General features: G+C 44.1%; 1 protein-coding gene across 1 annotated transcript in view; it reads left to right on the top strand.

Moving 5' to 3' along the window:
• Positions 1 to 22849, top strand: part of LOC139392957 (leucine-rich repeats and guanylate kinase domain containing) — a 41814-nt gene extending 18965 nt beyond the window's left edge. Inside the window, exons 13-20 of the mRNA XM_071141268.1 lie at positions 4748 to 4861; positions 4937 to 5138; positions 8169 to 8305; positions 8377 to 8514; positions 9904 to 9992; positions 10843 to 10962; positions 20156 to 20316; positions 22639 to 22849. Of these exons, the coding sequence (XP_070997369.1) occupies positions 4748 to 4861; positions 4937 to 5138; positions 8169 to 8305; positions 8377 to 8514; positions 9904 to 9992; positions 10843 to 10962; positions 20156 to 20316; positions 22639 to 22844 (1167 nt within the window). The 3' untranslated portion in view covers positions 22845 to 22849. The remainder of the gene's footprint in view (positions 1 to 4747; positions 4862 to 4936; positions 5139 to 8168; positions 8306 to 8376; positions 8515 to 9903; positions 9993 to 10842; positions 10963 to 20155; positions 20317 to 22638) is intronic.
• Positions 22850 to 24199: the final 1350 nt, after the last annotated feature.

The raw sequence follows: 24199 nt of genomic DNA, 5'->3' as shown, positions 1-24199 counted from the left end.
CCAAGTTTATCATTTTAAAATGCTAATTGATCATTAGAAACCCCTTTTGCAATTATGTTAGCACAGTTGAAAACTGTTATGCGGATTAAAGATGCAATAAAACTGGCCTTCTTTAGACTAGTTGAGTATCTGGAGCATCAGTATTTGTGGGTTCGATTACAGGCTCAAAATGGCCAGAAACAAATAACTTTCTTCTGAAACTCGTTAGTCTATTCTTGTTCTGAGAAATGAAGGCTCTTCCATGCGAGAAATTGCCAAGAAACAAGAACTGGTACAACGCTGTGTACTTCTCCCTTCACAAAACAGTGCAAACTGGCTCTAACCAGAATAGAAAGAGGAGTGGGAGGCCCTGGTGCACAACTGAGCAAGAGGACAAGTACATTGGAGTGTCTAATTTGAGAAACAGACGCCTCACAAGTCCTTAACTGGCAGCTTCATTAAATAGTAACTTGCTTAACACCAGTCTCAACGTCAACAGTGAAGAGGTGACTCCGGGATGCTGGCCTTCTAGGCAGAGTTGCAAAGAAAAAGACTATCTCAGACTGGCCAATAAAAATAAAATATTAAGATGGGCAAAATAACACAGACACTGGACAGAGGAAGATTGTATAAAAGTGTTCGGATCACAAAGAAGAACATTCGTGAGATGCAGAAAAAATGAAAAGATGCTGGAGGAGTGCTTGACACCATCTCAAGCAAGGTGGAGGCAATGTGATGGTCTGGGGTTGCTTTGGTGGTGGTTACGTGGGAGATTTGTACAGGGGAAAAGCGATGTTGATGAAGGAAGTCTTTCACTCCATTTTGCAATGCAATGCCATACCCTGGACGGCGCTTAATGCCATACCCTGTGGACGGCGCTTAATTGGAGCCAATTTCCTCCTACAACAGGACAATGACCCAAAGCACAACACCAAACTATGCAAGAACTATTTAGGGAAGAAGCAGTCAGCTGTCTATAATGGTGTGGCCAGCACAGTCACCGGATCTCAACCCTATTGAGCTGTTGTGGGAGCAGCTTGACCGTATGGTATGTAAGAAGTGCCCATCAAACCAATCCAACTTGTGGGAGGTGCTTCAGGAAGCATGGGGTGAAATCTCTTCAGATTACCTCAACAAATTGACAACTAGAATGCCAAAGGTCTGCAAGGCTGTAATTGCTGCAAATGTACAGTGCCTTGCGAAAGTATTCGGCCCCCTTGAACTTTGTGACCTTTTGCCACATTTCAGGCTTCAAACATAAAGATATAAAACTGTATTTTTTTGTGAAGAATCAACAACAAGTGGGACACAATCATGAAGTGGAACGACATTTATTGGATATTTCAAACTTTTTTAACAAACCAAAAACTGAAAAATTGGGCGTGCAAAATTATTCAGCCCCTTTACTTTCAGTGCAGCAAACTCTCTCCAGAAGTTCAGTGAGGATCTCTGAATGATCCAATGTTGACCTAAATGACTAATGATGATAAATACAATCCACCTGTGTGTAATCAAGTCTCTGTATAAATGCACCTGCACTGTGATAGTCTCAGAGGTCCGTTAAAAGCGCAGAGAGCATCATGAAGAACAAGGAACACACCAGGCAGGTCCGAGATACTGTTGTGAAGAAGTTTAAAGCTGGATTTGGATACAAAAAGATTTCCCAAGCTTTAAACATCCCAAGGAGCACTGTGCAAGCGATAATATTGAAATGGAAGGAGTATCAGACCACTGCAAATCTACCAAGACCTGGCCGTCCCTCTAAACTTTCAGCTCATACAAGGAGAAGACTGATCAGAGATGCAGCCAAGAGGCCCATGATCACTCTGGATGAACTGCAGAGATCTACAGCTGAGGTGGGAGACTCTGTCCATAGGACAACAATCAGTCGTATATTGCACAAATCTGGCCTTTATGGAAGAGTGGCAGGAAGAAAGCCATTTCTTAAAGATATCCATAAAAAGTGTTGTTTAAAGTTTGCCACAAGTCACCTGGGAGACACACCAAACATGTGGAAGAAGGTGCTCTGGTCAGATGAAACCAAAATTGAACTTTTTGGCAACAATGCAAAACGTTATGTTTGGCGTAAAAGCAACACAGCTCATCACCCTGAACACGCCATCCCCACTGTCAAACATGGTGGTGGCAGCATCATGGTTTGGGCCTGCTTTTCTTCAGCAGGGACAGGGAAGATGGTTAAAATTGATGGGAAGATGGATGGAGCCAAATACGGGGACCATTCTGGAAGAAAACCTGATGGAGTCTGCAAAAGACCTGAGACTGGGACGGAGATTTGTCTTCCAACAAGACAATGATCCAAAACATAAAGCAAAATCTACAATGGAATGGTTCAAAAATAAACATATCCAGGTGTTAGAATGGCCAAGTCAAAGTCCAGACCTGAATCCAATCGAGAGTCTGTGGAAAGAACTGAAAACTGCTGTTCACAAATGCTCTCCATCCAACCTCACTGAGCTCGAGCTGTTTTGCAAGGAGGAATGGGAAAAAATGTCAGTCTCTCGATGTGCAAAACTGATAGAGACATACCCCAAGCGACTTACAGCTGTAATCGCAGCAAAAGGTGGCGCTACAAAGTATTAACTTAAGGGGGCTGAATAATTTTGCACGCCCAATTTTTCAGTTTTTGATTTGTTCAAAAAGTTTGAAATATCCAATAAATGTCGTTCCACTTCATGATTGTGTCCCACTTGTTGTTGATTCTTCACAAAAAAATACAGTTTTATATCTTTATGTTTGAAGCCTGAAATGTGGCAAAAGGTCGCAAAGTTCAAGGGGGCCGAATACTTTCGCAAGGCACTCTAGGTTTCTTTGAAGGACACAATTATTAATTCAATTAAAAATCATAACCATGTCAACGTCTTGACTATTTTTCCTATTCATTTTGCAACTCATTTCATATATGTTTTCATGGAAAACAAGGACATTTCTAGGTGTTACCCCAACCTTTTGAACAGTAGTGTATGTAGATGTGACATTTCAGTTGTTTTTTTTCATACATCTGCAAAGATTTAGAGCAACCTGTTTTCTCTTTGTCATTATGGGGTATCGTGTGTAGATTCATTTAAAAAAAGGCTGTAACCTGACAAAACGTGGACAAAGTCAAGGGTCAGCATACTTTCCGAAGGCACTGTTCATCCAGCCAGCAATTTATTTTGTGCAAATGTGTGTAGCCTAGACCTGACAAGTCTTCTGGTTTGAAGTTTTGTAAGTAGTTATCTTAACTCTAAAAGACAGTAAATCAATTATGTCATACTCAGTTATTGGCTACTTAAATATATTTCCTTATATCTAACATGTTTGACACTTCAAAGCACAAGAGTTCTAACATATTCCCAAAGGAAGAAGTCCTAGATATCCTACACGGGGGGCCTGAGGTACTGCAGAGTATGCCTGCCCGGCCAACTGTCTTTTAACTTCAGGCCCATTCATTTGTCTTTCTAAAGGTAAATATGTAAGCGCCATGGGGCCTTAATAAATAGAGACCTCTCTCACAGTGATATTAGGAGGAAACCCTTTGAAGTGGGGATCCTAACCGTGCATAGTCTAAAGTACAGAGGAAGTGTCTCAGGTGAAGTGGGGATCCTAACCGTGCACACTCTAAAGTACAGAGGAAGTGTCTCAGGTGAAGTGGGGATCCTAACCGTGCATAGTCTAAAGTACAGAGGAAGGTGGAGAGCCTTACTCCCTTATCACATACATACATCACAGACTCCCTGGATCATTCAGACCACGTCAGACCAGCTCAGATGGAGACAGAAACATACAGGGCATTCTGAAAGTATTCAGACCCCTTCACTTTCTCCACATTTTGTTACGTTGCAGCCTTATTCTAAAATGGATCAAATAAATCCTCATCAATCTACACACAATGCACTGTACATCAGACTCGTATGCCCAACCACACACACACACAGCAGCTCCATCCCAAAAATGTTCCTCAATCAGTAGGTCCTTGTGCTTGTTTTATTGTTCCAATTAGCCTGTCAACAGAGGAACGATAAGGGTGCTTTGTAATTTGGGCCTGATGGTTTCCAACCCTCTAAAAGTAGGGGGTGAAGTTAAGCACGACAAGTGTCGAGCTCCTGAGGGAGTCTCTCAATAGTCAGTAGGGCACAACTTATATCAGAACATCAACTAGAAATGTGAAATCTAGAATGTGGGCATGAGAGCCTTACCAATTCTATGTGTTCCATTTCTATCTGAATATTGGGAAAAGTGTAGCCTACCTTGAGAGTAGGCTACAGTCCTCAGAGCTGTCCGTAGGGTCGTAAAGCGTGATGGATCGTAACGCCGAGCATATCGGCCCCAGGTGCAAGTAGACGAGGGGTCAAAGGGAGCGGCTGTGTGAACTACAGGGTAGCAGGGGAAGTGATGGTACCTCTGACTGCAGGGGTCAGGTGTTCACCTCACAGGTGGGGACATTATAGCTGCGGTTGTTACTCTTCTCTGGACATAAAAGGGGTCGTGAAGGACCCAGTAGGTCCATCGAAGACCACTTCCATTTTGGAATATGAATTTGACTCTTAACTAAGTAAGACTGTCCCAACTTACAGCTTTCTGTTAACTTTTGTTTTCTTTCTTTTTGTCTCCCCCCTGGTCTCCCTCTCTCGGTCTCTCTCTCTCTCCGTCCGTCTCCCTCTCTCGGTCTCTCTCTCTCTCCGTCCGTCTCCCTCTCTCGGTCTCTCTCTCTCTCCGTCTGTCTCTCTTTCTTTCCTTCTCCCTCTGCTCTTCCATTGTCTGTCTTCAGGGTAAATTCCTCCAGACGATGCAGTATGCGGGCCACTGGTATGGTCTGTCTCGTGAGGCCATAGAAGACGTGGCCAGGGAGGGCCTGGCCTGCTGTGTGCACATGGAGCTGGAGGTGGGCGTCAACACACACACATTCACATAGCAGCAGGAAATCGAAAGGCTCATTTTCTGTGTACTGTTCTCCCAGGGCGTGTTCAGTCTGAAGAACAGCCACTTTGAGCCGCGTTACGTCCTCATGATCCCCACAGACAAGGAGCAGTACGGCAGGCGGCTGAGGACCAGAGCTCTGTACACCCAGACCCAGATAGATACGGCTGTAGCCCGCGTGGATACATACGCCCTGATCAACAGAGAGCGCCCAGGCTTCTTCGACAACGTCATCCCCTGTGGTACGTAGCTGATGATGATGCAGACCAGTATATAGAATATAGATGTATGTAGTCCCTTCAGAAAGTATTCACACCCCTTGACTTATTCCACATTTTGTTGTGTTACAGCCTGAATTCAACATGGATTAAATATGTTGTTTTTTTACACACAATACCCCTTAATGACAAAGTCAAAACATGTTTTTAGAAATGTGATTATGAAATATCTCATTTACACAAGTATTCATACCCCTGAGTCAATACATGTTAGAATCAGCTTTGGCAGCGATTACAGCTGCGAGTCTTTCTGGGTTAGTCTCTAAGAGCTTTGCACACCAGGATTGTACAATATTTACACATTATAAATTCTTCAAACTGTCAAGTTGGTTTCTGATCATTTTCAAGTCTTGCCATAGATTTTCAAGCCGATTGAGGTGAAAACTGTAACTAGGCCACTCAGGTACACACACCCCTTGACCTTTTCCACGTTTTGTTGTGTCAAAACACAACTAATTGGCAAAAACGCATTAAGAAGGAATGAAATTCCACAAATTCACTTTTAACAAGGCACACCTGTTAATTGAAATGCATTCCAGGTGACTCATGACCTCATGAAGCTGGTTGAGAGAATGCCAAGAGTGTGCAAAGCTGTCATCAAGGCAAAGGGTGGCAACTTCGAAGAATCTCAAATAAGATCTATTTTTATTTGTTTAACACTTTGTTGGTTACGACATGATTCCATATGTGTTATGATGTCTTCAATAGTATTCTACAATGTAGAAAATAGTTTTAAAAAAATAAGAAAAACCCTGGAATGAGTAGGTGTGTTCAAACTTTTGACTGGTACTGAAGATGCATACCCATGTTGTCTATCATGGTTTTAATGGTTCTTGTGATGGTTTTCACTCCATGAACCAACTGAAGCTTTCAGAGTTGACCTGTGTCCTACCATATAAAGAAACAAAAAATGTCTGGCCACACCCAAATGTGCGTTCCTATAGAAACTACCTACAACGGTCCAGTGAAAATCTTATTTTTAAAAGTTAATGTTCTCTTATCTCTTACCCAAATAATGTTGTTGGCATGTCCTTTATTTGTATTTGTGTCCAAAGCATAAATTAGAGAGAAGAAACCCCCCGCCTCAAACTTGAATATAATACAGCCAATCAGCGACCTACTCGCCTGAATATAATACAGCCAATCAGCGGCCTACTCTCCTGAATATAATACAGCCAATCAGCAGCCTACTCGTCTGAATATAATACAGCCAATCAGCGACCTACTCGCCTGAATATAATACAGCCAATCAGCAGCCTACTCGCCTGAATATAATATAGCCAATCAGCAGCCTACTCGCCTGAATATTTTTAATGACCGGTATACGCCCACACCATTCCAAACCAGAAAATCTGCTTTTTAACATACTTAATTACCATATTTTGGAAGGAAAACTATTTCACACATATTGTAATAAATGATAGGTCATATTTCTGAGAAATCTGGAAACGCTGGACCGTTACTTTAAGAGATTTATCTAAATAATCTAAAGTCTGGCGAGGGGCGTGTGTGTGTGTGTGTTACGCACGCCTCTATGAAGAGGGAACGCAACACCCTGCTACAACTAAACTCTCTGTGAAGTGAAAGAGGTATGGACTGTAGGTGTGAGTAAGGATGACAACAGACAGAATGTGGTACCGTTTTACAAGGACTTTATTCCTGTACACGGTAATATGGGGAAAAGGGCTGGACGGAACCAAAGCAAAGAAAGTAAATCTCAAAGCCCCCCCTCTCCTATCTTACCTGCCTACCCACTACTTACCTAATTTAGCACCACCTGGTGCCCTAACCAAAATACAGGGAGTGGTCCACCCAGGTCTTACCTAGTGTGCCTAGACAGTGAATATACTACGGGTATATGTATGCCCGCGGGCCTCTTGCCTAAGCACTCCCAAGGTGCCTTCCCCTTCTCCCCTGGGAACAAATGAAACAGAATATTAAACAATTTTACAAACAAACTGAGAAACAGAGGACATCAAATAACCATCATATCTAATGTTGATGAAGTTCGCCCCTCATCATGAGCTGTGAGCTCTGAGCAACAAACTCACAGAACATACCCACTCTCAGCATTGAACTCCCAGCAAAATCAACCTCTAGCAAAAACTCTCTATCACAAACAATCGCTCAGCAATGACCTCAGCAAAATCTCTCTAGCAAAATCTCTCTCAGCAATCCCTACCTCCAAAATCTCTCAGCAATCCCTACCTCCAAAATCTCTCAGCAATCCCTACCTCCAAAATCTCTCTCAGCAATCCCTACCTCCAAAATCTCTCTCAGCAATCCCTACCTCCAAAATCTCTCTCAGCAATCCCTACCTCCAAAATCTCTCTCAGCAATCCCTACCTCCAAAATCTCTCTCAGCAATCCCTACCTCCAAAATCTCTCAGCAATCCCTACCTCCAAAATCTCTCTCAGCAATCCCTACCTCCAAAATCTCCCTCAGCAATCCCTACCTCCAAAATCTCCCTCAGCAATCCCTACCTCCAAAATCTCCCTCAGCAATCCCTACCTCCAAAATCTCTCTCAGTAATCCCTACCTCCAAAATCTCTCTCAGCAATCCCTACCTCCAAAATCTCCCTCAGCAATCCCTACCTCCAAAATCTCTCTCAGTAATCCCTACCTCCAAAATCTCTCTCAGCAATCCCTACCTCCAAAATCTCCCTCCTGAACAGAACACTGGCTTTTATATAGCTTCAGAATGAATGTAACTGGAGACAGCTGTGTCTTGACGAGGGGGTGGGGTCAGCTCTCCAATTAGCCCTGGAGTCGACCAATCAGCTGCTTGAGGGATTATGGAAGCCATTTCCTGAAATAAAACACATGCAAATACACAAACTACAACACATAAACTGGGGAACGTAATAGTGTGTGCGTGCGAGCGTGGACACGACCGGGATGCGAAGAAAGATACGCATACTTGCTGTACAAATGTATGGAGATTGTTTTAATAGTGTGTGTGTGTGTGTGTGTGTGTGTGTGTGTGTGTTCAGATGAGCCAGTGGAGGCATACAGAACCCTGAGGCAGGTGGTGAAGGACTATCTGGGAGTGGAGGAGCAGGGAGGAGAGGACCAGAGCACCACAGACACCCCCACAGGTAGGTGTTTGTGTGCATTACAGCACATATATGTGCGATCAAGTGTGTCATTAACGTGTCAGCATCTGTGGCAGAGTTGAAGAGGGACTACCTAGTGGACGAGGCGCCCCCAGCCCCCTCCACCAGGCCAGAGACAGTCTTTATGTCCTGCTCCGCTCCAGACATGGACCCCTCAGACCACAACTGTAGGAAGTACTACAACAAGGTCCAGGCCCAGCTCACCCCACAGAAGACCTCAGCAGTGAGTCACAACACCCACACACACACACACATGTCAGTAGTCACCAAGCCTGCACCTGGTCAACTATGGTATTCAGGCTTTTGTTTCAGCCCAGCACTAATTAGTCTGATTCAACCAATCAAGGTCTTGGCGAGCAGTTGATTAGTTGGATCTGACTGATCCAGTCCCGAGGAACCAGGTGTGTGCACTCTCTGGCCAAACATTGATTAATCAACGTAGTGTCAGGAAGAAAGAGAATACAGCTGGACTGTATACCTGGAGGACAGGAGTCGTACACCTAGGGTCAGTATGGCAGGGTATATTACAGGTAGTTTGCAACCCTAGGTGAACCCCCTGTACCAAGTCTGTCTGCCTTGTGCTGTTGATCACAGTGATCTAGATCAGAGATACTCAACTCTGACCCCACGAGGTCCGGAGCCTGCTGGTTTTCTCTTCTTCCTGATCATTAATTGCTCACACCTGGTGTCCCAGGTCACTATCAGTCCCTGATTAGAGGGGAACAATGTCAAACTGCAGTGGAACTGGCTTTGAGGTCCAGAGTTGAGTTTGAGGGATCGAGCCCAATCATCTGACTGATTGATATCGGGGTTGTTATTGCTGAGCTAGATATCCTTATTCATCCACGCCAGCATCATGTTTAAATACTGTATCTCTCTCTCTGGGCTGTAGGAGCTGGTCCATCCACAGATACAGCATCATGTTTAAATACTGTATCTCTCTCTCTGGGCCGTAGGAGCTGGCCTCCATCCACAAATACAGCATCATGTTTAAATACTGTATCTCTCTCTCTGGGCTGTAGGAGCTGGTCCATCCACAGATACAGCATCATGTTTAAATACTGTATCTCTCTCTCTGGGCCGTAGGAGCTGGTCCATCCACAGATACAGCATCATGTTTAAATACTGTATCTCTCTCTCTCTGGGCCGTAGGAGCTGGTCCATCCACAGATACAGCATCATGTTTAAATACTGTATCTCTCTCTCTGGGCCGTAGGAGCTGGCCTCCATCCACAGATACAGCATCATGTTTAAATACTGTATCTCTCTCTCTGGGCCGTAGGAGCTGGCCTCCATCCACAGATACAGCGTCATGTTTAAATACTGTATCTCTCTCTCAGGGCCGTAGGAGCTGGCCTCCATCCACAGATACAGAATCATGTTTAAATACTGTATCTCTCTCTCTGGGCCGTAGGAGCTGGCCTCCATCCACAGATACAGCGTCATGTTTAAATACTGTATCTCTCTCTCTGGGCCGTAGGAGCTGGCCTCCATCCACAGATACAGCGTCATGTTTAAATACTGTATCTCTCTCTCTGGGCCGTAGGAGATGGCCTCCATCCACAGATACAGCATCATGTTTAAATACTGTATCTCTCTCTCTGGGCCGTAGGAGATGGCCTCCATCCACAGACGGCAGCAGCTGGTCAGAGAGGCTCTGATGGGGAAGAGTCCCAAAGCCTACACCCAGCTCTTCAAGAGGTGCACTATACCCTACCACTCAGACTTGATTGGAGTGTACACTTCAAATCAACAGCTATTCTAGGCATCAACAGCCTCTCCTGTTGTCCTGATTGGCCACATTTGACCCTGATGTTGAAGTGGCAGGTTACAAGGTCATGTGGTAGAATGGTGTTGTATTGCATGCCAACAGCAGAGGGAGCTAGATAGGTCATGGTGAAAAGTGTGTGTTTGTGTGTGTGTGTGTGTTTGTGTGTTTGTGTGTTTGTTTGTTTGTTTGTTTTTAGGAGTAAAGATCACCCCCCGCTGCCATTCACACTCTAGCCAACAGGAGATATACTCTATGTCAATTTCTGCATAATGTCTCTTGTTTTACTGAGAATGTGTTTTCAGATGCATGTTGGGTAGGATGGTCACCTTCAGAACAATACCAACTATGTGTGTTTATATTTTATGTGTGAGAAACACATACAAGCATCTGTTGAGATTTAAGGAAGTCAGCGATGCACGGTGTAAACAGCAATATCAGGCCGACTTCTGCAACAACTAAGAGTATGAATCACAAGGCTCCATAGCTATCATGTTGCGTGAAGCGCATCTGTGCACATGAACAGATGTTTATTGTGAGTGCTACGTCTTGTATCGCGCTCCGCTGCAATATCCTGCTGCTCCTGGCAACCTCATCAATGAGGCTCAGTTTAAAGTGATAGATTTCAAATCAGATGTTGTTTAGGTATAACGAAGCTCTGCATATCACCAATGTGTTGCAGCTACAATCTCTTACCAAGCTCGTGATTCTATCATGTTGACGCTATCATGTTATGACATGTTATGTCTAAGGTTTATGTATGTGTGTGTGTGTGTCTCCCAGGTGCGTTCTCACAGCTCCATCATCATTGGCCTCTCAGATGCAGCGGGACCCCACCCTCTCATCCCCCATGATGCCTAGAGCCAGCCATGACAGACAACACAACCACTCAGAGAATAGCAGGTCTGTACCCAACACACACACACACTATTATAGTCTCAACTTATATAGTCTCAACTATATCCACCGCTGTTGTATTTGTATAGTCCCCTAGGGGACTAGCATCCACTGCTGTTGTATTTGTATAGTCCCCTAGGGGACTAGCATCCACTGCTGTTGTATTTGTATAGTCCCCTAGGGGACTAGCATCCACTGCTGTTGTATTTGTATAGTATAGTCCCCTAGGGGACTAGCATCCACTGCTGTTGTATTTGTATAGTATAGTCCCCTAGGGGACTAGCATCCACTGCTGTTGTATTTGTATAGTATAGTCCCCTAGGGGACTAGCATCCACTGCTGTTGTATTTGTATAGTATAGTCCCCTAGGGGACTAGCATCCACTGCTGTTGTATTTGTATAGTATAGTCCCCTAGGGGACTAGTATCCACTGCTGTTGTATTTGTATAGTATAGTCCCCTAGGGGACTAGCATCCACTGCTGTTGTATTTGTATAGTATAGTCCCCTAGGGGACTAGCATCCACTGCTGTTGTATTTGTATAGTATAGTCCCCTAGGGGACTAGCATCCACTGCTGTTGTATTTGTATAGTATAGTCCCCTAGGGGACTAGCATCCACTGCTGTTGTATTTGTATAGTATAGTCCCCTAGGGGACTAGCATCCACTGCTGTTGTATTTGTATAGTATAGTCCCCTAGGGGACTAGCATCCACTGCTGTTGTATTTGTATAGTATAGTCCCCTAGGGGACTAGCATCCACTGCTGTTGTATTTGTATAGTATAGTCCCCTAGCATCCACTGGGGACTAGCATCCACTGCTGTTGTATTTGTATAGTATAGTCCACTGCTGTTGTATTTGGGTCCCCTAGGGGACTAGCATCCACTGCTGTTGTAGTATCCACTGCTGTTGTATTTGTATAGTATAGTCCCCTAGGGGACTAGCATCCACTGCTGTTGTATTTGTAGTATAGTCCACTGCTGTTGTATTTGTCCCCTAGGGGACTAGCATCCACTGCTGTTGTATTTGTATAGTATAGTCCCCTAGGGGACTAGCATCCACTGCTGTTGTATTTGTATAGTCCCCTAGGGGACTAGTATCCACTGCTGTTGTATTTGTATAGTAGTCCCCTAGGGGACTAGCATCCACTGCTGTTGTATTTGTATAGTATAGTCCCCTAGGGGACTAGCATCCACTGCTGTTGTATTTGTATAGTCCCCTAGGGGACTAGTATCCACTGCTGTTGTATTTGTATAGTAGTCCCCTAGGGGACTAGCATCCACTGCTGTTGTATTAGTATAGTATAGTCCCCTAGGGGACTAGCATCCACTGCTGTTGTATTTGTATAGTATAGTCCCCTAGGGGACTAGCATCCACTGCTGTTGTATTTGTATAGTCCCCTAGGGGACTAGTATCCACTGCTGTTGTATTTGTATAGTACAGTCCCCTAGGGGACTAGCATCCACTGCTGTTGTATTTGTATAGTATAGTCCCCTAGGGGACTAGCATCCACTGCTGTTGTATTTGTATAGTATAGTCCCCTAGGGGACTAGCATCCACTGCTGTTGTATTTGTATAGTATAGTCCCCTAGGGGACTAGTATCCACTGCTGTTGTATTTGTATAGTATAGTCCCCTGTTGTAGGGGACTAGCATCCACTGCTGTTGTATTTGTATAGTCCCCTAGGGGACTAGCATCCACTGCTGTTGTATTTGTATAGTCCCCTAGGGGACTAGCATCCACTGCTGTTGTATTTGTATAGTATAGTCCCCTAGGGGACTAGCATCCACTGCTGTTGTATTTGTATAGTATAGTCCCCTAGGGGACTAGCATCCACTGCTGTTGTATTTGTATAGTCCCCTAGGGGACTAGTATCCACTGCTGTTGTATTTGTATAGTCCCCTAGGGGACTAGTATCCACTGCTGTTGTATTTGTATAGTCCCCTAGGGGACTAGTATCCACTGCTGTTGTATTTGTATAGTCCCCTAGGGGACTAGTATCCACTGCTGTTGTATTTGTATAGTCCCCTAGGGGACTAGCATCCACTGCTGTTGTATTTGTATAGTCCCCTAGGGGACTAGCATCCACTGCTGTTGTATTTGTATAGTATAGTCCCCTAGGGGACTAGCATCCACTGCTGTTGTATTTGTATAGTATAGTCCCCTAGGGGACTAGCATCCACTGCTGTTGTATTTGTATAGTATAGTCCCCTAGGGGACTAGCATCCACTGCTGTTGTATTTGTATAGTCCCCTAGGGGACTAGTATCCACTGCTGTTGTATTTGTATAGTCCCCTAGGGGACTAGTATCCACTGCTGTTGTATTTGTATAGTCCCCTAGGGGACTAGTATCCACTGCTGTTGTATTTGTATAGTCCCCTAGGGGACTAGTATCCACTGCTGTTGTATTTGTATAGTCCCCTAGGGGACTAGTATCCACTGCTGTTGTATTTGTATAGTATAGTCCCTGCTGTTGTATTTGGGGGGACTAGCATCCACTGCTGTTGTATTTGTATAGTATAGTCCCCTAGGGGACTAGCATCCACTGCTGTTGTATTGGTATAGTATAGTCCCCTAGGGGACTAGCATCCACTGCTGTTGTATTTGTATAGTATAGTCCCCTAGGGGACTAGCATCCACTGCTGTTGTATTTGTATAGTATAGTCCCCTAGGGGACTAGTATCCACTGCTGTTGTATTTGTATAGTATAGTCCCCTAGGGGACTAGTATCCACTGCTGTTGTATTTGTATAGTCCCCTAGGGGACTAGCATCCACTGCTGTTGTATTTGTATAGTCCCCTAGGGGACTAGTATCCACTGCTGTTGTATTTGTATAGTCCCCTAGGGGACTAGTATCCACTGCTGTTGTATTTGTATAGTCCCCTAGGGGACTAGTATCCACTGCTGTTGTATTTGTATAGTATAGTCCCCTAGGGGACTAGCATCCACTGCTGTTGTATTTGTATAGTCCCCTAGGGGACTAGCATCCACTGCTGTTGTATTTGTATAGTCCCCTAGGGGACTAGTATCCACTGCTGTTGTATTTGTATAGTCCCCTAGGGGACTAGCATCCACTGCTGTTGTATTTGTATAGTCCCCTAGGGGACTAGTATCCACTGCTGTTGTATTTGTATAGTCCCCTAGGGGACTAGTATCCACTGCTGTTGTATTGATATAGTATAGTCCCCTAGGGGACTAGCATCCACTGCTGTTGTATTTGTATAGTATAGTCCCCTAGGGGACTAGCATCCACTGCTGTTGTATTTGTATAGTATAGTCCCCTAGGGGACTAGCATCCACTGCTGTTGTATTTGTATAGTCCCCTAGGGGACTAGCATCCACTGCTGTTGTATTTGTATAGTATAGTCCCTTAGGGGACTAGCATCCACTGCTGTTGTATTTGTATAGTATAGTCCCTTAGGGGACTAGCATCCACTGCTGTTGTATTTGTATAGTATAGTCCCCTAGGGGACTAGCATCCACTGCTGTTGTATTTGTATAGTCCCCTAGGGGACTAGTATCCACTGCTGTTGTATTTGTATAGTCCCCTAGGGGACTAGTATCCACTGCTGTTGTATTTGTATAGTCCCCTAGGGGACTAGTATCCACTGCTGTTGTATTTGTATAGTATAGTCCCTTAGGGGACTAGCATCCACTGCTGTTGTATTTGTATAGTATAGTCCCTTAGGGGACTAGCATCCACTGCTGTTGTATTTGTATAGTATAGTCCCCTAGGGGACTAGCATCCACTGCTGTTGTATTTGTATAGTCCCCTAGGGGACTAGTATCCACTGCTGTTGTATTTGTATAGTCCCCTAGGGGACTAGTATCCACTGCTGTTGTATTTGTATAGTCCCCTAGGGGACTAGTATCCACTGCTGTTGTATTTGTATAGTATAGTCCCCTAGGGGACTAGCATCCACTGCTGTTGTATTTGTATAGTATAGTCCCCTAGGGGACTAGCATCCACTGCTGTTGTATTGGTATAGTATAGTCCCCTAGGGGACTAGCATCCACTGCTGTTGTATTTGTATAGTATAGTCCCCTAGGGGACTAGCATCCACTGCTGTTGTATTTGTATAGTATAGTCCCCTAGGGGACTAGTATCCACTGCTGTTGTATTTGTATAGTATAGTCCCCTAGGGGACTAGCATCCACTGCTGTTGTATTTGTATAGTATAGTCCCCTAGGGGACTAGCATCCACTGCTGTTGTATTGTATAGTATAGTCCCCTAGGGGACTAGTATCCACTGCTGTTGTATTTGTATAGTCCCCTAGGGGACTAGTATCCACTGCTGTTGTATTTGTATAGTCCCCTAGGGGACTAGCATCCACTGCTGTTGTATTTGTATAGTCCCCTAGGGGACTAGCATCCACTGCTGTTGTATTTGTATAGTCCCCTAGGGGACTAGTATCCACTGCTGTTGTATTTGTATAGTCCCCTAGGGGACTAGCATCCACTGCTGTTGTATTTGTATAGTCCCCTAGGGGACTAGCATCCACTGCTGTTGTATTTGTATAGTCCCCTAGGGGACTAGTATCCACTGCTGTTGTATTGGTATAGTATAGTCCCCTAGGGGACTAGCATCCACTGCTGTTGTATTTGTATAGTATAGTCCCCTAGGGGACTAGCATCCACTGCTGTTGTATTTGTATAGTATAGTCCCCTAGGGGACTAGCATCCACTGCTGTTGTATTGGTATAGTATAGTCCCCTAGGGGACTAGCATCCACTGCTGTTGTATTGGTATAGTATAGTCCCCTAGGGGACTAGCATCCACTGCTGTTGTATTTGTATAGTATAGTCCCCTAGGGGACTAGCATCCACTGCTGTTGTATTTGTATAGTATAGTCCCCTAGGGGACTAGCATCCACTGCTGTTGTATTTGTATAGTATAGTCCCCTAGGGGACTAGCATCCACTGTAATGCTGAACTTTATTATTTTCTAATAGACTGAAACGTTCCAATCTATCTTATTATGATTGATCAAGAGCAGTGCACACACTTGTGTTAGTATTCACTGGCTGACCTTATGTAGTAGTATTCACTGGCTGACCTTATGTAGTAGTATTCACTGGCTGACCTTATGTAGTAGTATTCACTGGCTGACCTTATGTAGTAGTATTCGCTGGCTGACCTTATGTAGTAGTATTCACTGGCTGACCTTATGTACTAGTATTCGCTGGCTGACCTTATGTAGTAGTATTCGCTGGCTGACCTTATGTAGTAGTATTCACTGGCTGACCTTATGTACTAGTATTCACTGGCTGACCTTATGTACTAGTATTCACTGGCTGACCTTATGTAGTAGTATTCACTGGCTGACCTTATGTAGTAGTATTCACTGGCTGACCTTATGTAGTAGTATTCACTGGCTGACCTTATGTAGTAGTATTCGCTGGCTGACCTTATGTAGTAGTATTCACTGGCTTACCTTATGTACTAGTATTCACTGGCTGACCTTATGTAGTAGTATTCACTGGCTGACCTTATGTAGTAGTATTCACTGGCTGACCTTATGTAGTAGTATTCACTGGCTGACCTTATGTAGTAGTATTCACTGGCTGACCTTATGTACTAGTATTCACTGGCTGACCTTATGTACTAGTATTCACTGGCTGACCTTATGTAGTAGTATTCACTGGCTGACCTTATGTAGTAGTATTCACTGGCTGACCTTATGTAGTAGTATTCACTGGCTGACCTTATGTAGTAGTATTCACTGGCTGACCTTATGTAGTAGTATTCACTGGCTGACCTTATGTAGTAGTATTCACTGGCTGACCTTATGTACTAGTATTCACTGGCTGACCTTATGTAGTAGTATTCACTGGCTGACCTTATGTGTTCAAGAGCTTCTTCTTTACTGAGTTCTCAGGTAACAACTCCACACCATCTGGGGACAAGTCTCTGTACACCTCAACATTGATGGATATCTGTCCCTCCTAATGCCTCCTCCCTGTGTACACTGGAATAACCATTAACACAGCTTACGACTTACACCGGTGAAATAAGCATTTCTGTGTATACAGCATGTCTGAGAGCTGAAGGTCATTTGTTAACGTAGAACCAACAGGGAGTATAGGTTTAAGGGAGGGAGGGAGGTTTAAGTCCCTCACATCAGCAAATTACTGCCACTAAGTGATTTTCTTACCTATTTTCTTGTGACCTGTAAAGTAGTGTTGTTATGCTCTTGTTTTAGTTGAAATAGCTGTGCCAATCCAGCAACTCTATTTTACTGAATAACTTCTTTAATTATTGATTGAATAGATCTTTCTAAAATCCTCCTTGTTGGCTTTGGATATAAGTATAGGCGTGGGAGGTGTTTTAGAATGTCCTTGGTTAGTCAGGTATTCATAGCAACCAATCCATTAAAAAACGAAGATGTTCAACAGAATGATGTCTGAACCTATCTCATGGTAAAGTCCATGGAATGACATACCTAATGACATACCTAATGACATACCTAATGACATACAGGGCATTCACAAAGTATTCAGACCTCTTGACTTGTTCCACATTTTGTTACGTTACAGCCTTATTCTACAATGGATTAGATATTTTATTTTTGTATCAATCTAATCTAAATTTTAGCTTATTTATAAAAAATAAAAAAACATACCTTATTTACATAAGTATTCAGACCCTTCGCTATGAGACTCGAAATTGAACTCATTGATGTTTTTACAACTAGATTGGAGTCCACCTGGGGTCAATTTAAATGATTGGACATGATTTGGAAAGGCACACATCTATATACAGTAATGTTCCACAGTTGACAGTGCATGTCAGAGCCAAAACTAATCCATGGAAGAGCTCCGAGACGAGGCACAGATCTGGAGAAGGGTACCAGAACATGTCTGCAGCATTGAAGGTCCCCAAGAACGCAGTGGCCTCCATCATTCTTAAATGGAAAAAGTTTGGAACCACCAAGACTCTCTTCCTAGAGCTGGCAGGATCGAGGCTGAAGATGAAGAGAGCAAAGTACAGAGAGATCCTTGATGAAAACCTGCTCCATAGAGCTCAGGACCTCAGACAGGGCGAACGTTCACCTTCCAACAGGACAACGACCCTAAGCACACAGCCAAGACAACGCAGGAGTGGCTTCGGGGCAAGTCTCTGAATGTCATTGAGTGGCCCAACCAGAGCCTGGACTTGACCTGAAAATATCTCTGCAGCAACACTCCCCATCCAGCCTGACAGAGCTTGAGAGGATCTGCAGAGAAGAATGGGAGAAACTCCCCAAATACAGGTGTGCCAAGAGGTAATCGCTGCCAAAGGTGCTTCAACAAAGTACTGAGTAAAGGGTCTGAATAGTTATGTAAATGTGATATTTAAAATGTTTCATAAATGAGCAAAAATGTCCAAAAAACTGTTTTTGCTTTGTCATTATGGGGTATTGTGTGTAGATTGATGAGGAAAATAAATATTTAATACAATTTAGAATAAGGCTTTAACATAACAAAATGTGGAAGAATTCAAGGGGTCTGAATACTTTCTGAATGCACTGTACCTAATGACATAACCTCCATTAATTGGTACAAATTTAACCCAGTTTTCATGGTTATAAAAGATCTGGAAGTCTACATGCTTAGGCCAATTTGCCTTCAACACAGACTGTCTGATACCACCTGTATGGGATATGTTTTACCTGTCTCTCTCTATGGGACATATTTGACGGAGGAGTGTCTTATCGCTGATGGTGCTTTCCATCACTTTCTCTCCTCCTCAAGTATCTGGTTTCACAACAGAATATGTTCCTGACAGCCCTTTGAGAAGGAGGGGTTGTGTCAGTGTGAGACTAGACTGGGACAGAGCCAACCTGCCAATGAGACTTTAATACTGTGTGTCAGGTTTCTACCAGTCTACCTACTGTAACAGAAATGTACATACACACACTTGGCAGCTCCATTGCTTTCTCCTTTTCACTTGTCTTTATTATTTCTCTGCACCTGTCTGTCTGTCTGTCTCTCTCTCTCTCTCTCTTTCTCTCTGTTTTACTCTCTATGGTTTAAACTCTATCTCTGTTTTTCTCTCTCTCTCACACTCGCTATTTTACTCTCTCTCTCTGTTTTTCTCTCTCTCTCACACTCGCTGTTTTACTCTCTCTCTCTCTCTCTCTCTGCCTCTCTCTCTCTCTCTCTCTGTTTTACTCTCTCACTCTCTGTCTCTCTCTCTCTCTCTGTTTTTCTCTCTCTGTCTGTCTCTGTCTCTGTCTCTGTCTCTCTCTCTCTGTCTCTGTCTCTCTCTCTCTGTTTTACTCTCTCACTCTCTCTCTCTCTCTCTCTCTCTGTTTTACTCTCTCTCTCTGTCTCTGTCTGTCTCTGTCTCTGTCTCTCTCTCTGTCTCTCTCTCTGTCTCTCTCTCTCTCTGTCTCTTTCTCTCTCTGTCTCTGTCTCTCTCTCTGTCTCTGTCTCTCTCTCTCTGTCTCTCTCTCTCTGTTTTACTCTCTCTCTCTCTGTTTTACTCTCTCTCTCTCTGTTTTACTCTCTCTCTCTCTCTCTCTTCTTCCCCTGTCTCTCTCTCTCTCTCTCTCGTCTTCCCCTGTCTCTTTCTGCCTGTCTTTCTCTCACTGTCTGTCTTTTCCCATGATTTTCTCTTCCCCTGTCCTTCTCTCTCTGTTTTTCTCTCTCTCTCTGTTTTACTCTCTCTGTCTCTCTCTCTCTCTCTCTCTCTTTCTTCCCCTGTCTCTCTCTCTCTCTCTCTTCCCCTGTCTCTCTCTCTTTCTCTCTTTCCCTGTCTCTCTCTCTCTTCCACTGTCTCTCTCTCTCTTCTTCCACTGTCTCTCTCTCTCTTCTTCCCCTGTCTCTCTCTCTCTCTCGTCTTCCCCTGTCTCTCTCTGTGTCTTCCTCTGTCTCTTTCTGCCTGTCTTTCTCTCACTGTCTCTGTCTTTTCCCATGATTTTCTCTTCCCCTGTCTCTCTCTCTCTTTCTTCCACTGTCTCTCTCTCTCACTTTCTTCCACTGTCTCTCTCTCTTCTTCCCCTGTCTCTTTCTGCCTGTCTTTCTCTCACTGTCTCGGTCTTTTCCCATGATTTTCTCTCTCTCTCTCTCTCTCTCTCTCTCTCTCTCTCTCTCTCTCTCTCTCTCTCTCTCTCTCTCTCTCTCTCTCTCTCTCTCTCTCTCTTACCCTGTCTCTCTCTCTTACCCTGTCTCTCTCTCTCTCTCTTACCCTGTCTCTCTCTCTCCCCCCTGGTATCAGCTCTGATGACTCCCGTGCTAGTTCTGGCCTGTCCATTCCCAGCTCAGCAGGGGCCTTCTCAGAGACAGCAGGGCCAGCCGGGTGTTCAGACCTGGGCTTGGACACCACCGTGGAGCCCCTGGATGTCTCCTCTCTGGGACACAACCTGGAAATGCTGAAAGGTGACTTACCCTTGCTCAATCTCCTCTCGTTTTGACCAATGACTGGCTCCCTCTCTGTATCTCTCTCTGTCTCTGCCTTTCTTCATGTCTCTCTCTCTAGCAGGTGGACATTTTGTCATGACACTTATTCTTCTACCTCATAGAACTGTGTTGGCTAGTCATCAATCTCTTTCTCTCTGTTCCCTCAATACTTTCTAGTGTGATTCTCTTGTTGTAGATGTATGATAATCTACAGTTGAAGTCGGAAGTCTACATACACTTAGGTTGGAGACATTAAAACTAGTTTTTCAACCACTCCACAAATTCCTTGTTAACAAACTATAGTTTTGGCAAGTTGGTTAGGACATCTACTTTGTGCATGACAAGTAATTTTCCCAACAGTTGTTTACAGACAGATTATTTCATTTCTAATTCACTAAATCACAATTCCAGTGGGTCAGAAGTTTACATACACTAAGTTGACTGTGCCATTAAACAGCTTGGAACATTCCAGAAAATGATGTCACGGCTTTAGAAGCTTCTGTCATGGCTAATTTACAGCATTTGAGTCAATTGGAGGTGTACCTGTGGATGTATTTCAAGGCTGTCACACCCAGACCTGAGTATTCTTTGTTTTCTTTATTGTTTTGGTTAGGTCAGGGTGTGACATGGGTGATGTATGTGTTTTTTGTACTGTCTAGGGGTTTTGTAGGTTTTTGGGGTTGTTTACTATCTAGGTGTTTATATATGTCTATGGTTGCCTAGATTGGTTCTCAATTAGAGGCAGGTGTGTATCGTTGTCTCTGATTGGGAACCATATTTAGGCAGCTATCTTCTTTGGGTATTTCGTCTAGTTGTCTGCACGTTTGTAGTATAGCTTCACGTTCGTTTTGTTGTTTTTTGTAGTTTGTTTAGTGTCTGTCTTCATTAAAATATAATATGTATTCAATTCACGCTGCGCTTTTGGTCTCCTCTTTTCGACGAACGTGACAAAGGCCTACCTTCAAACTCAGTGCCTCTTTGCTTGACATCATGGGAAAATCAAAAGAAATCAGCCAAGACCTCAGATAAAAATTGTAGACCTCCAGAAGTCTGGTTCATCCTCGGGAGAAATTTCCAAACACCTGAAGGTACCACGTTTATCGGTACAAACAATAGTATGCAAGTTTAAACACCATTGGACCACGCAGTCGTCATACCGCTCAGGAAGGAGACAAGTTCTGTCTCCTAGAAATGCGAAAAATGCAAATCAATCCCAGAACAACAGCAAAGGACCTTGTGAAGATGCTGCAGGAAAGGTACAAAAGGTACAAAAGTCCCCAAGTACAGTAAAACGAGTCCTATATCGACATAACCTGAAAGGCCGCTCAGCAAGGAAGAAGCCACTGCTTCTATGGTTTGCAACTGCACATGGGGACAAAGTACTTTTTGGAGAAATGTCCTCTGGTCTGATGAAACAAAATTAGAACTGTTTTGCCGTGATGACCATTGTTACGTTTGGAAGAAAAAGGGAGATGCTTGCAAGCTGAAGAACACCATCCCAACCGTGAAGCACGGGGATGGCAGCATCATGTTGTGGGGGTGCTTTGCTGCAGGAGGGACTGGTGCACTTCACAAAATAGATGGTATCATGAAGATGTAAAATTATGTGGCTATATTGAAGCAACATCTCAAGACATCAGTCAGGAAGTTAAAGCTTGGTCGCAAATGGGTCTTCCAAATGGGCAATGACCCCAAGCATACTTCCAAAGTTGTGGCAAAATGGCTTAAGGACAATAAAGTCAAGGTGTTGGAGTGACCATCACAAAGCCCTGACCTCAATTCTATAGAAAATGTGTGGGCAGGACTGAAAAAGTTTGTGCGAGCAAGAAGGCCTACAAACCTGACTCAGTTACACCAGCTTTGTCAGGAGGAATGGGACAAAATTCACCCAACTTATTGTGGGAAGCTTGTGGAAGGCTACCCGAAAAGTTTGACCCAAGTTAAACGATTTAAAGGCTATGCTACCAAATACTAATTGAGTATGTAAACTTCTGACCCACTGGGAATGTGATGAAAGAAATAAAAAATAAATCATTCTCTCTACTATTATTCTGACATTTCACATTGTTAAAATAAAGTGGTGATCCTAACTGACCTAAGAGGGAATTTTTACTCTGATTAAATGTCAGGAATTGTGAAAAACTGAGTTTAAATGTAATTGGCTGAGGTGTATGTAAACTTCCGACTTTAACTGTATGTCTCCTCCCTAGATATACCAGTTATGGATCCTCTGTATATATGAAAGCACACATCTTTCCAAGTATTAGTAACTCATTGGTTGTGTACTTGTTTCTCCCCCAGATCAAGTAGAATCTGGCCACACTCCTGACGCCCCTCGCCCCGGCTCCGATCTCCTCTCTCCGGGCGCCACCGCCACCATGGCACGCCCAGGCTCCAACGCCAAACCCATCCTGCCACCTATCCTGTCGGGACGCAAAACCCCCGGACCCAGCCCTAAGCCCCAAACACTGAGACATGAGAGAGAGGGAGAGGGAGATGAGGAGTGAAGAGGTACAGGAGAGAGGTAGAGGAGGAGTGAAGATGTACAGGAGAGAGGAAGAGGAGGAGTGAAGAGGTACAGGAGAGAGAGAGAGGAGGAGTTGTAAAGAGTTACAGGAGAGAGGCAGAGGAGGAGTGAAGAGATACAGGAGAGAGGAAGAGGAGGAGTGAAGAGATACAGGAGAGAGGACGAGGAGGAGTGTAGGGGTACAGGAGAGAGGACAAGGAGGAGTGAAGAGGTACAGGAGAGAGGAAGAGGAGGAGTGAAGAGGTACAGGAGAGAGAGAGAGAGGAGGAGTTGTAAAGAGGTACAGGAGAGAGGAAGAGGAGGAGTGAAGAGATACAGGAGAGAGGACGAGGAGGAGTGTAGGGGTACAGGAGAGAGGACAAGGAGGAGTGAAGAGGTACAGGAGAGAGGAAGAGGTACAGAAGAGAGGAAGAGGAGGAGTGAGGACGTACAGGAGAGAGGGAGGGATAAGTAGATGCTCTTTCAAGAGTTGAAAGGTCACACAGAATGAACAATGATGGACACATTCACCTGTCTTTTCTGAATAAAGACGTACCTGTGTGTTAGCTGGTCCAGATGGAGTCATTCATTTACTAATAATATAGTCAGAGGATAGAATAATTAGAATGTTAGGACATTACACCAAATATAATGATTCCCTGCTTCAACTTGACTCAAACCGAAACATACATTATAATACATTTAGTCAATGACATGTGCCAAACTCTTGACTTCTCAGTCTTGCTATTGGGCTCCCGAGTGGCGCAGCGATCACTGCATCTCAGTGCTAGAGGCGTCACTACAGGCCCAGGTTCGATTCCAGGCTTTATCACAACCTGCCGTGATGGGAGTCCCATAGGGTGGCGCACCATTGGCCCAGCGTCGTTAGGGTTTGGCCGGGGTAGGCCATCATTTTAAGTAAGAATTTGTTCTTAACTGTCTTGCCTAGTTAAATGAAGGTTAAATAAATAAAATATTGACTATACAATCTATTGTTGTTGCTATAACCTGTACTGCAATGCAGAAAGATATCCTGGACTGTCACCCATTAATAAAGATGATTACAGTATAATAAGAAAGATAATTGAGCCGTTCTTCAATCCTTGTTATCTGTGTGCTCTGTTGTAGGGCAGGGCTGGGTATCTACTGTATAAGGGTGAGTTATCTGTGTTCTGTTGTAGGGCAGGGCTGGGTATCTACTGTATAAGGGTGAGTTATCTGTGTGTTCTGTTGTAGGGCAGGGCTGGGTATCTACTGTATAAGGGTGAGTTATCTGTGTGTTCTGTTGTAGGGCAGGGCTGGGTATCTACTGTATAAGGGTGAGTTATCTGTGTTCTGTTGTAGGGCAGGGCTGGG

The sequence above is a fragment of the Oncorhynchus clarkii genome, chromosome 33, assembly GCF_045791955.1.
Source record: "Oncorhynchus clarkii lewisi isolate Uvic-CL-2024 chromosome 33, UVic_Ocla_1.0, whole genome shotgun sequence".
NCBI lineage: Eukaryota > Metazoa > Chordata > Actinopteri > Salmoniformes > Salmonidae > Oncorhynchus > Oncorhynchus clarkii.
This window is presented reverse-complemented; position numbering and strand designations above follow the sequence as displayed.